Source organism: Rhinolophus sinicus, linkage group LG10, assembly GCF_036562045.2.
Source record: "Rhinolophus sinicus isolate RSC01 linkage group LG10, ASM3656204v1, whole genome shotgun sequence".
NCBI classification, from domain to species: Eukaryota; Metazoa; Chordata; class Mammalia; order Chiroptera; family Rhinolophidae; genus Rhinolophus; species Rhinolophus sinicus.
Window position 1 is genome coordinate 104,964,560 of NC_133759.1, and position 12,981 is coordinate 104,977,540.

The 12,981-nt window shown below is 48.3% G+C and overlaps 1 protein-coding gene across 2 annotated transcripts in view; it reads right to left on the reverse strand.

Moving 5' to 3' along the window:
• The window catches only part of SH3PXD2B (SH3 and PX domains 2B), an 84,425-nt gene that overhangs the window by 24,343 nt on the left and 47,101 nt on the right, over positions 1-12,981 (reverse strand). For both annotated transcript variants that reach the window (XM_019741295.2, XM_074313901.1), the window contains exons 5-6: positions 7,075-7,166; positions 3,097-3,122 (exon numbers count right to left, since the gene is read on the reverse strand). In XM_019741295.2, coding sequence (XP_019596854.1) covers positions 3,097-3,122; positions 7,075-7,166 — 118 coding nt within the window. The remainder of the gene's footprint in view (positions 1-3,096; positions 3,123-7,074; positions 7,167-12,981) is intronic.

A 12,981-nucleotide genomic window follows, 5' to 3' on the forward strand; every position in this document is an offset into this window, starting at 1 on the left:
CCTAACCAAGCTGCCAAGAGGATTTGGGATAACTATGAGCAGTGACAGAAATAGGGACTCACTGTGAACAAGACAGGAAGCCAGGAAATAAGGAGGGCAGGGAGTAGAGTTAAGGAATCTGGGCTGGCATACGGCATCGCCTCTAAGACTCGCTCAGGGTGAGGCCCAAGTCTTGACTGTAGTTCCGCCATTAAGTACATGGGGTTGCTTTCGCAGCACCAGTTCTTCCAGAGCACGCTGCCTCCTTTCCCCCCCAACAGAACTGAATTTATCAAAACCAGGAATGCCAGGATTCCAACTAGGCCTCAGGGCAGTTAGCTGTTAGGTGGCGACACCTGCTGCTGGCCTGTGGTGCTGCAGCAAAGCTCTACAACGCACAGTCACAGCAAAGCCTCAACGCTGATGCCGGCGGCTCAATGCCGGGAGCTGCCAGCGGGCAAGCAAAGTACTCCTAAGTGAGGAATGTCACTTTGTGGTCTAGCAGGAAATAAGAGAGGAGGAAACGGTCAGCAGAAAGGAGGAGATTCAACAGTGAAAGGGTGATTTTATCACTGAAAAAGCGCTATAAAATATCCTCAAGAAGCAAGTGCCTAATCTACCCTAGAATTTCCCAGTTGGGCACATCTTTATTCATGATGACAGGTCTTGAAATTTTAAAATAACTGCTACGGATGGAACTGCGTCCCTCCCAAATTCATCTGTTGTAGGCCGAACCCGTGTGACGGTATCAGGAGCGGGGGGCCTTCTGGAGGTGCTAAAGTTTGAAGAGGTCATGAGGGTGGACCCCCCATAGGGGGATTCGTGTCTTTACAGGAACAGACACCAGGGAGCTTGTTCTCTGTTTCTGCCATGTGACGACATGGAGAAGGCAGCAATCCTCAAGCCAGGAAGAGGGCCCTCCCCAGGGCACAACCACGCTGGCAAGCTGCACTTGGACTTCCAGCCTCCATACCCATGAGAAAGTAAGTTTCTGTTGTTTAAGCCTCTCAGTCTACAGTGTTTTGTTCTAGCAGCCTGAGCTGACCCATACAACGAGTGATGGCAAAACGGAATTTTCTTTCCAGAAATCCATTATCCTGCCAGTCTCGCTCAAAGAGTCAGTAAATGACAATATACTTCAATACGTAAAGGGCAGAAAAATTAGGAAGAAAGGTGCTCCTTTAATATAATTACATGACCTGTTAAATTTTGGTGGGAGGATTTTTTTTCCCCCTGCAGGATGAGCAGACATTAGCCAAAGTCTGCAGGAGCCAGCCAGCGAGCCATGACTGGGAAATTCTGGAGACAGATAAACCTTCTCCAACTTGGAATTCTCGCACAGAAATCTCAGGGCTTGGCTGTCACCTTAAAGCCCTTTCAAATTCAACCAGTAAGGCTGGTTCTAACATAAAGGAAGTGTTCACAGGTCAACTAAAAAAATAAGGCTCATCCCAGCATGGGTTCTTCGTCTGCATGAAGAAAGATGCTATTTTCCACCCAGCTAAACTAAAAATAAATCCGTCCCCCATCATTGCAGGTGAATGATGTAACCGTCGTTGCCACAAATTAGAGCTTCTTCTCTCTTTTCCAGACCAGTCCCCTCATCAAGCCTGTCTGACCGGACACTTTGGTTTCACAAACCAGAGCTGCCTCTTTCCTCTCTGCTTCCCACCCATACCCTCCAGGAAAGTCTCTGCACACTCAAGCCAGAAACTCTGTGACCAGCCCGAGTGGCCGCTCTGCTCTTTTCTAAGAAACATATTATTATCCTCGGGGTTCAAGGACTATTTGCAGCTCCAACAGGATGCCAGGCTCTGGCCAGTGCCTATTAAACAAGAAAGCAGAGCTGTAAACAGACTGTTTGGGAAGAGGTCAGAGTGCATTCCAGACGCCAGACCTTGGGGCAAAGAGATCCAGTTCCTCTCCAGTCTTCCTTGCAAGGATGGCCTTGGAGCCTGTACAGCCAACCACAGGCCTTGTACCCAGGACTAGAGCCGTTGACATTGGAATTGCTGCACATGCTGGGCACTGTTCTAAGTGGTTTATACACATTGTTACCAATTCTATAGTAATTCCTGTAAGATAGATTACTACTATTACCCCCTTTCTACAGACGAAGAAACTGAGGCCCATGAGATGAGGCATCTTTTTTTACTTCTGGGATCTCTGTTTGGCCCCCCTTCCCCCATCCTTATCAACCCCCTCAAATTTCTTGGGAGTCCTAGATAAACAAAAGAACTTAGAATTCTGGAAGCTTTGAAGACCGTTGGCTCCAGGTGGGGTACGGGCCAGGGCCTTTGCAGATGTGAGGGATGATCTTGGGTCAGAGAAAGAAAAAGTCGGGCGACTGTGAATCTAAATTTATGAACCCCAGGCCTGTGAGAACTCAACCATTCCTCTGCGCGTACCCAAACGCCACCTTCTCTTTTTCCACGATTGTTCTTGTTAGAAGAGTGTGCTGTGCAGGAAACGGAAAGAGCGTTAGGAAAGAAGAGAACTTTGAAGACAGTGGAAGTGAGTATGGGACTGCTTGAAATAGGAGGCGTCACTGCCCAGAACAGTGGCTGACTGAAGGAAGTACAGGGCATGGGCCTGGAGCTGAGGATGGTAAATGGATTGGGCCCAAATCTCCTGCACAGTCCTACCTCCCTGCCCATGTGCTGTCCCCTCAGCCTCGAATGGCCTTCGCTGTGGGAAAGCTCCTGCTCCCCTTCAAGACCCAGGGGCCCTCCTTTTTGACCCCTCCCTGACACCTGAGAAAAATGCTCTTAGCTTTGAGTTACCACCTTCCTTTGTCTAAAGCAGAATACAAGTATGTAATACCCTTCAGCATGGTTAGGAAGCTGTCTCTCTTCCCTGCCCCTCCAAGGCATTCTCAGGTCTCATCCACTTTGTTGTTCTTTAGGTATAGCATGAAATAATTTCCAATCCTTTTTTTGGGCAACAGGATGGGGTACCAACCAATCAATCCAGCATCCATCCATCCATCCATCCATCCATCCACCCACCCACGTGGCAGCATCCCCAGGGTGGAGCCCAGGGCCTGGTGCATCAAAGCAGCTCAGCAGAGGTATGCTAAACATTAAATGAAAAGGAGAAAAGGGAAAATATTCTTACCAGATTTCTTTTTCCCAACATGCTCCCTGTATAGGAAAGAATGAGGGTGGGAAAGAGTGATGAGTCAGTAGCTGTTGCATATTGACACGAGTTGTTCTGATAGGAAATTGAGATTCTCTAGCCCACAACATCCCTAGTCAATGACTAAAATCCATGCCAGCACCAGGGACCCAGACTCCTTACAAAAGAATGAATTCCTCTTCCTTCTTTCCTTTTGCCTGGTAAGTGCTCTGGCGCCCTGGGGACCAGCTCTCCACTCTATTTGTAGAGTAAGGAGACCCTGGTGGGGAGCGAATGGGTTTGGGGCAGGCAGTCTGAAAGAGTTAGGTCCCCACACTGCACCGAGCCTGATGCCCACCTTGTCAGGCCCAGCGGAGGCCCGGTCCCTCTTCTTGGGGTCCTAAGACATGGGGCAGAAAGCACTTGATGGTAAGTGGTAAGTGGAACACACTAAAACTGGGATATTTGGGGAATGAAGGCATTTGGATGAGCTGACGCACTGCTGGGGGAAGGGGGAGCTTCTGGACATCCTGTGACTTTGACCTTGTATGAGAACAATCATCTCCATGTGGTGCCCACTCCTCCCGGAGACTTATGGCAATCACACAGACCAATTGGCTTCTCTATTACCGTCTGAAAGATTGCAAAACCCAAGCATCTTGGCCCTGACAGCCAAAGAACTGTGAAAACTGGCTACGAACCTACTGTGCGCCAGGCACTGCACCAAGCATAGCACACACGTTATCTACCCAAGCCTCAGCGTGACAATTATTCCCAAGCAAGTGAAGATATGGGCTCTCCTGGAAAGTATCAGAATGAAAGTCTAGCTCCAGGAAACTGAGGAAAAATCCTTTGAATTATCAAATGTAACATGCCGGGGATGGTGGGGGTGCCACCATGATATCAGCCCCAAACTCAGAAAATTCACTGTTGACCGCGTCCTAGTTCTCCCACCCATTATTTCATTTCAGCCTCCCTGTAACCCCATGATGTGGGTGGCATAGGTGATGTAATCTCATTCCACAGACACAGCAACTGAGGCAGACAGGGCGGGAGGTGAGCACGTGCCCAGGGGAACAGCTGGCTGCTTGGCCAGCAGACTACAAACCCCCTGGCAGTACAGACTGCGCCCGTCGCTTCATCCCCGTGTTCCCTGAGTCCAGCACTGGGCCTGGCACCTGGCAGGCCCCCGACACCCAGGGGCTGGATGGGTGAACAATGCCGACACTCCCGCTGGGAGCAGCCCCAGGTCTAGGGCTCCTGGTCCCAGGGTCCTCCTACCAGCCCAAGCCACCGGCCAGCAGGCTGGGAAAGTGCTGCTGCCGCCACCAGTGTGACAAAGCCACCCCGACATCTCGACTTCTCTCAAGGGCTGGCTCCTGCCCTGTATCCCCCCGTGTCCTTCTTGAATGAAGATACTCACTCTTCACAGGCCCAGCGGCTGCCCCTGGCCTGGCTCTGTCCCATGTTGGTCAGCTGGTCTGATGCTTACTCAGAGGCTGGGAACCCACGTCACCCACCCTTGCCAGCAGGAGGCCAAAGACGGCCTGCCATTAACATTCGGAAGGGGCTCCAGGGCCAAGGTTCTTCACCTTGGGTCCCTGGCTGGGATGGAGCACAGCCAAGGACCTCCTGAAACTGGGGGCATTTTTCTGGGGAGAAGGAAGCAGCTTTTTATTGAATTCTCCAAGTGGTTCACGACCCCCCAAAGCTAAGGCCTCTGGGACACTGAGATGATGTAGAAGGAAATCTAGCTATCACTGAGCCCTGAGCCCAAGGTGAGTCCCTCGGGCAGGGGGTTGGGTGCCTCCTTCCTTCTGCCAGAAGGACACTAAGTGAGGTTTCTAGGGCACCTGCCTTGCGCTCCTCTACACACGTTCTCATTGGATTCCCCAGCAGTGCTGCGAGGGAAGTGTTAGCAGACCCACCTCACAAAAGACGAGACTGAGGCACCAAAAGCAACCTGACCACGCCCACCCAGCATGAAAGCAGTCAAGCCATTCTCCCTGCCGAGGGTCTATCAACTGGACATCTTGACCAATTTGGGGAGTAAAACAGCTACTATTGAGTGTTCAGAAAGAAAAAAAGCAGACACCACTTTTGAGCATTTGGCAAGTCCCTGGAATTTTTACTTATGGCAGCCTTTCACTCCTCACTGTACCACTAAGGCGTCCTGCTAGTCCCATTTCACAGGAGGAAATCAAGGCCCAGGGGGGAAGTAACGGAGGTCCAAGGCTACGCAGCCCACGAGTGGTGCAGGTGGCATTTGAACCCCAATTGCAAACCCAGGCTCTTTCCCCTAACCCCGGTCCTTCCTCGTGTGGGAGGCACACACGCGGCTGTAGAGAGCTTAGGCTGAGACTCAGGCAAACCTGGGGAAAATTCACCTCCACCTCTTCTGAACTGTGGGACCTTGGGCGAATGTCTTTCATTATTCTGAGTTTCAGCTTCCTCATCTATCAAATGGGAATGACAGGTCCTTACCTGGCAGTTTCATGAGAGAATGAAGTGGCAACTGAAGACAATAAGCTCCAGTCTTTGATTCACCTAGGAATCAAAGCGGGAGTTGGCACTGTAACTCTGGAAGCCCAGGGGGACGGGAGACAAAAGTGCTTTGAGAGAGAATATTTTACCCTGTCTTGTCACGTCGATAAAAACTGGGGAATATTTACCAGACACAAATGCTAAAGACATCAAGAACAGACACATTAGCCAGGATGGGCTGAAGGCCCAATATTATCAAATTTATACTTATCATGCATCCTTTTTTTATTTTTAAGAAACTGTCTTGTCTCATGGGTCAGCAAAACATTCTCTTACAAGGTTCTGATTCAAAGGTTTACTGTTCCTTATGGAATGTCTTCCTTACTTTCAAAGCCACTCGTCTGTGTGCTGGTCTGAGAAGCTAGGTTCACTCCGTGCTTGTCATAGGAAACGGTTTTTATGGGAATGTGTTTATTGCAGGAAGTTAAGTTTAGTCATCTGTGTGGTAGTTAAACCATTAGTGCTGAGTGATCAACACACTATCTGTTACCTCTGGAACTGAGTCTGTGTGTCACGGCCTGTGTATGTATAAATGGCCAGATTCCACTTGCTGAAGCTCTTTGATGCTTTCTCCTTGCAGGGCTGCTTCTAAAAATCAGCTTTGTAATTTCGATAGATTCGTTTCCAAAACGCAACATGAGTCTTTCTAGCTTGACATATGCAAAGTGCTTAGCACGCTGTAACTGTTTTACAAACATCAGCTTGGGTTATTACAGCTGTTTGGGGCACTAGGTCAGGCTCAGAGCTCAAAGGGGCGGTTGCCACTCGTGTAACAGAGCCTGGCTGGCGCTTCTCGGCCCTTCCTGACAGGTGCCGGCTCACGCTCCTGTGACCCCCCAGGACACTGTGTCAGTGTTTCATGCCGGCAGGGCTGTTGGTACCATCAGCTCTTGGTGTGTAAAGGCCGGCACACTGCACGTTGAGAATCTGGGACGTGCACTGAGCGGCTGGGGGTATGCACCAGCAAGCATGTGCACGGAGAAGCGAGCAGGAGGCAGGGGCTGCGGTGGGCATTCTGGACAGCTGTGGGGCCTGCCGAGCAGCCTCCAACCCTGGCTCGGGCACTCACTGGTGATGGGACCTGGAGCAGGTCTCGGTCACTTTCACTCACGTTTCTAATCGTCCCAAGCACATCTGCCTCAGTGCTTGCCTCGGGGGGTGTCTCCTCTATTCCAACACTATGTGCTGTGGAAGCACGGCTGTTAGGGGGTCCCGGCGTGCACTCAGCCAGCTTCCTGGACCTGTCAAACTCGACTGTTGTAACCCACCTAAGTGACCGTGAAGGCTACATGAAGTGAGGCCCAGTGGGGCTCACTCAATAGAATCCATGTTAATTTTTCCTTTGCTTTCCTCCAGTTCCTCCTGGAGCTGGCTGGCTGGACAGGAGGGAGGGCAGCGAGGGCACACGCAGGGGAGCTCCACAAACCAACTTACTCTTTGGGGGGATTCAGGTCCTCAGGTCTTGTCTCAAAGAACTGCAGCACCTCATCACACTGAGAGATATAGGGGGGCAGCTGGATCAGGGCCTGGAGAAGAGACACAGGTGAGTCCAAAGGAAGGAAAGGGGTGTCAGAACTGCCATCAGCCAGGGGTTCTCCAACTTGGGCAGGCAGCAGAATCACTGGGGGTTGTTAGAACACAGATGTTGGATCGCACCTCCAGATTTTCTGATTCAAATCTGCGGTGCGCCTGAGACTCTGCATTTCCAGCAAGCTCCCTGATGTTGCTGCTGCTGGTTTGGTGACTGCACATGAGCATGTGCACGCGCGCACACACACACACACACACACACACACACACAGTGTGTATATACACATTTATATTACAGGCATATCTGGACAAAAACATACATACTTAGACAAAACAACAAATTGTGAACTTCATGCCATGTCATTATTCTGCTACCTAACCATCTTGCTGGACAGTCAATGGGTGTCTACTATACGGACGGATCACACCTTAGTCAACTAGCTGCCAACTGATAAACATTTAGGTTGCTTCTGGTGTGCCTGAACATATGTCCTAACTCATGGATCTGACGTGTTAAAGTGAAGGGACTGTTTTATAATTTGGATAGAGGTTAGTTTCCAGGTTAATGAGGTTGAAACATCAGGACCTCCCACTGCCCAAGGCCATCGGCTCATCAGTTAAAGAAGCCTCAACTGTCTCTGCCAGGAGGAGGATAAGGAGGTGGGGGCGGGGGGACAGGGTGGGACTAGGCATTTTTGTGCCGGTTTATCTACCAACAGGTACTCATTCATTCGATGATTCAGTGGACGTTTTCATTACGCCCTGCGCTGCACTGGTTTGTGTGCCAAATAGGAGAGAAGTACAGGATACATGCAATCATGAAGGGACCTGAAACTAACACGTGGTTCCACAGTGAATAAACAGCTCAGGTTAACAAATATTTACTTAAGCCCCCTCTGGCCCAGGTCTTGGGGATTCAGATCCAAGTCCAGTAGAGATGTTTCATGCACACACTTTATTATAAACTTCTGTGCAGGGGCAGTGTCTGTGCATATCACGAAGCTAAAGACACTGCCAGCCACTTCACCCACCAGCGCACACACTGGAGTGAGGCGGGACCCTGCTCTCTGCACAAGGGCCGTTCCCTGGTGCCTCTCATGTGCCTTCCTGCCACGCTGAGTGTGAGTTGGGGGTGGGAAAGACGCGCCTTGTATTTTCTATACAATGAGCCTCCAGTAGCTCCCCTCCCCATGATGTTGCCACGCTGCCACCGGGCGATGACGGAGAGATGGATGGGGGTCTCCAATGTGGCACCTTCTGCAATTTCAGGGTATTTGGACCCTACATAATTTTTCCACTTGTTAAAAAATTTTAATTGTGGAAAAATACACATAACCTAAAATTTAGCATCTTAACCACTTTCAAGTGTCCAGTTCAGTGGCAGTAAGTACATTCACATTGTTGTGCAACCATCACCACCATCCATCTGCAGAGCTTTTTACATCTTGCAAAACTGAAACTCTGTACCCATTAAATATTGATACCCCCAGCCCCTGGTAACCACTATTCTCCTTTGCTTATATAAATTTGATTACTCTAGGGACCTCATGTAAATGAAATCATACAGTATTTCTCTTTTTGTGACCAGCTTATTTCACTTAGCGTAATGCCTTCAAGGTCCATCCATGTAGCATGTGTCGGAATTTCCTTCCTTTGCAATGCTAAATAATAGCTCACTATATGGCTAGACCACATTTTTTCTTCATCCACCAATCGATGGTCACTGGGTTGCTGACCTTACATGACCTTTGAGTTAGGCTCTGACTCTAAGCCACCCCCTATCCCAAGGTGTGATCTGCCCCAGACCTAAAGTGGGAAAACCTGTGATGTGGGTGGACACGTTTTAGTGGGGTACCTTCCATGGTCACTGGCCACTCACTATCCTTCTGGGGTGAAGGATGCTGACCTGGTATTTATGGCTCATTGAGTTTCTTATTAACCTTGAAGTAACTCCTGTTCTATAGCAAATCCCCAGGGACTGAGCTTTTCCAGACCAGAGGTAGAGAGCCCAAGACGGAGAGCAGACACTTCGCGCCTCCCATTTCTGACCCCCTTCTCTTCCTGCTTTGGATCAGCAAGTATTCATTCTCCCGCCCAGGACCAGCTGCTGTCCCGGGCCCCTCGTGGGTCTCTTTCCTTTGAAATCCTGCAGCTCTGGCAGTTGGAACCACATAATGAAGGAGCTGATTATATGCTGGACTGCGGAGTGTCCTGGCTGCTTCGCGTGCAGAAATCTTGTGGCTCCCCCCAGACTGCAGTAACAACAGCGCTTATGTTGGCTCAGCACTTGATGGCCTCGGAAATGCTGTCGTCTGCATTGCTTCGTATACCCCTGGGGGTGGGGGGCTGGCCCATGTTAGAGTTGGGGAAACGGAAGCTCTGCTGAGTGACCCGGACTTGAGAGCCCTAGCTCCCGTACCCTCATCCACAAGGGGCAGGGCTGTGCAGCTGTTTCTCCTGCATCTCCCTCCATGGCCACAGTGCCACCGAGACCCTGACACCCGATCCAAAGTAGTCACTGGTTAAGTGACAGGAGGAGGAAGCCTGGATGTGGCCATGCGGCCCTGTTTGGGGAGAGCTGGGTGGGCCCTATGGTGGCCATGGTCTCTGCCTAGAGGGGGCCTCCCAGGGTGCTCCTTGCTGAAGTGGGTAGAGACCCTGAACAGACCAGTGAAGGGAGGGACAGTGAGGCCCACGGAAACCTCCCGACAGTGCCAAGTTCTCTTGGTTTTGAGCAATTCCTGGGAAGGAAAGGCCAAACCAAACCCCCAAACCATAAAATAAAGCCAAGTTACTATTAAAAGGCAGCACCACATGCTTTGATGTTTGCCTCTTTCATTTTGGAAGGACAGGCTAACAGTAAAAACATGACCTGGGGCACAGAAATAATGCTGCTTCTGAAATCTTCCAGAATTGTCTTGTATTTGGTCAGTAATGACAAAGAACCACAGTTCAGGAAAACTCGGTTCTGTCCTAGATGGAATCCTGGTCCTGTGGACAGATGTGGCTGGTTGATGCAGGGCCAAATGGAGGTGAGGAGAGCAAGTTCAGCTTGCTGAGGGTAACAGTAAAAGGCCAGGCAGATCCAGCTCCTAATTCTGGCTCTGGTCATATCCCATCACCTCTCTGACCCTCAGTTTTGCTCATCTGTGAAATGGAAACAACTAACACCTGTCTTGGAGGGTTGTGCTATAGATTAAGTGAGGAAGTTGCTATAAGGTTTCCATCATATGCTAGGTGCTTGATAAACATTAAATTAATCCGTTGGCTTTCAGGTCTGTAGCAAGTACCACAGTGAGCTGATTCCCCGAGGTGATTCTGCAGTCAGCAAGATGATTGTTAAATGACAACACCTGGGTTAGAGAGCAAACTCGTGGTTTCTCAGCACTCTTTCAATCCTCTTTAACTTCAGAAAGAATGTCCCAGAGAGTTAACACTTCTCTCTATATTTTTAAAATGTTATTCTACTGGGGTAAGAACACTTAACATGAGATCTACCCTCTTAACAAATGTTTAAGTGTTCAATACAGTAGTTGGCTGTTGCACAGCAGACCTCTAGAGCTTACCCATCTTGCTTGACTGCAATGTTATGACTGCTAGTTAGTACCTCCCCGTTTCCCTCTCCCCCCAGCCCCTGGCACCACCATTTAGCTCTTTGATTCTGTGAATTTGACTATTTTAGATACCTTATACAAGCAGAATCATACAGTATTTGTTTTTCTGTGACTGGCTTATTTCACTCAGCATAATGTCCTCAATAGTCATCCACGTCGTCACATATGGCAGAATCTCCTTCTTTTGAAAGGCTGAATAGTATTTCACTGTATGTATATGCCATATTTAGGTTGTTTCCACATCGTAGCTATGGTGAATAGTGCTCTAATAAACGGGAGTGTTAGTTTCTCTTCGAGATTCTGATTTCAATTCTTTTGGATCATAAGGTAGCTCTAGTTTTAATTTTTTTTTTGTTTTTTTAGATTTTTTTAAATTGGGTAAGGAGAACAGGACTTTATTGGGGAACAGTATGTACTTCCAGGGCTTTTTTCCAAGTCAAGTTGTTGTCTTTTCAGTCTTAGTTGTGGAGGGCGCAGCTCAGCTCACAGTCCAGTTGCCGTTTTTTAATAGTTGCAGGGGGCACAGCCCACCATCCCTTGTGGGAAGTTGAACCGGCAACCTTGTGGTTGAGAGGACAGGCTCCAACCAACTGAGCTATCTGGGAGCTCAGTGGCAGCTCAGCTCAAGGTGCCGTGTTCAATCTTAGTTGCAGGGGGCGCTGCCCACCATCCCTGGAAGGACTTGAGGAATTGAACTGGCAGTCTTGTGATTGAGAGCCCACTGTCCCATGTGGGAATCGAACCGGCAGCCTTCGGAGTTAGGAGCATGGAGCTCCAACCGCCTGAGCCACCGGGCCAGCCCCTAGTTTTAATTTTTTGAGGAACCTCCATATTGTTTCCCATAGCAGCTGTACTATCTTACATTCCCACCAACAGTGTGCAAGAGTTCCAATTTCTACACATCCTCACCAACACTTATCTTTTTTTAAATAATAGCCATCATCATATAAATGTGAGGCTATAGCTCGTTGTGCTTTTGATTTACAGTTTCCTGAGGATCAATGACACTGAACATTTTTATGTTCAGATATATGTACCTACGTATTGGTCATTTGTATACCTTCTTTGGAAAAATGTCTGCTCAAGTCTAGCTTATTTTTAAATTGGGTTAATTAGTTGTTGTGTGGTTTTTTTGTTTGTTTGTTTGTTTGTTTGTTTGTTTGTTGCTATTGAGATGTAGGAGTTCCTTACATATTTTAGAGATTAGCTCCTTATCAGGTATGTGGTTTGCAAATATTTTCTCCCATTCCATAGGTTGCTTTTTCACTGTTGATGGTTTCCTTTGCTGTGCAGAAGCTTTTTAGTTTGATGTAGTTCCACCTGTGTATTTTTGTTGCCTGTATTCTTGATATCATGTCCATGAAAACATTGCCAAGAGCCCGGAAATCAATCCATGCATATGGCCCTCTGACCTTTGACAAAGGTGCCAAGAAGACGCAATGGGGAAAGGACAGTCTCTTCAACAAATGGTGCTGGGAAAACTGGGTATGCACATGCAGGAGAATAAAATTGGGCCCTTACTTTACACTGTACACAAAACTCAACTCAAAATGGATTGAAATTTTAAACATAAGATCTGCAACTAAAATTCCTAGAAGAAAACTCCTCTAACTTGCTTCCCATGCCCAGAGCCTGAGTTTGCAGAGCCTGGGGCAGGCAGGCAATGGCTGGAAGGGCTGGATTTATAAACGTTGTCATTGCTGCTGGTGCACTATTTTCATTTTTACTTTTATGGTGCCTGATACTAGTTTTATATTATGGGTATGATATAACATTTCCTCTAAAACACGTATTTTTAAAGAAGTTAAAAAAGTGAGTTCACTTAAAGAAAAATATTAATAATACAGGTGGTGGTATATGGTAAAAATCTTGAAGGGAGGTCTCAAGTGACTGGAGTCTGGTAAACACTATTCTATTTCCTATAGTTGACTTTAAAATACTATGTACAACACGGGCAACGTACTCAAGGGCGTGTGTGCTAGATTTAAGCTACACCCTAATGGTGTCTAGTTCATATCTGAAGTCCTCTCATTGGGAATGAACCCGTTAGCAAGTAAAAGACAAATCGCAGTCCTTACTTGAGAAAAGGCTACATTAAGGCTTCAGCTACCTTCACCTCGGATCAACACCACCACCATTACTCACTAGCATAACAGTTGTTAGAAATGACTATCTTTCCTGGTGAAATGAAATCCTT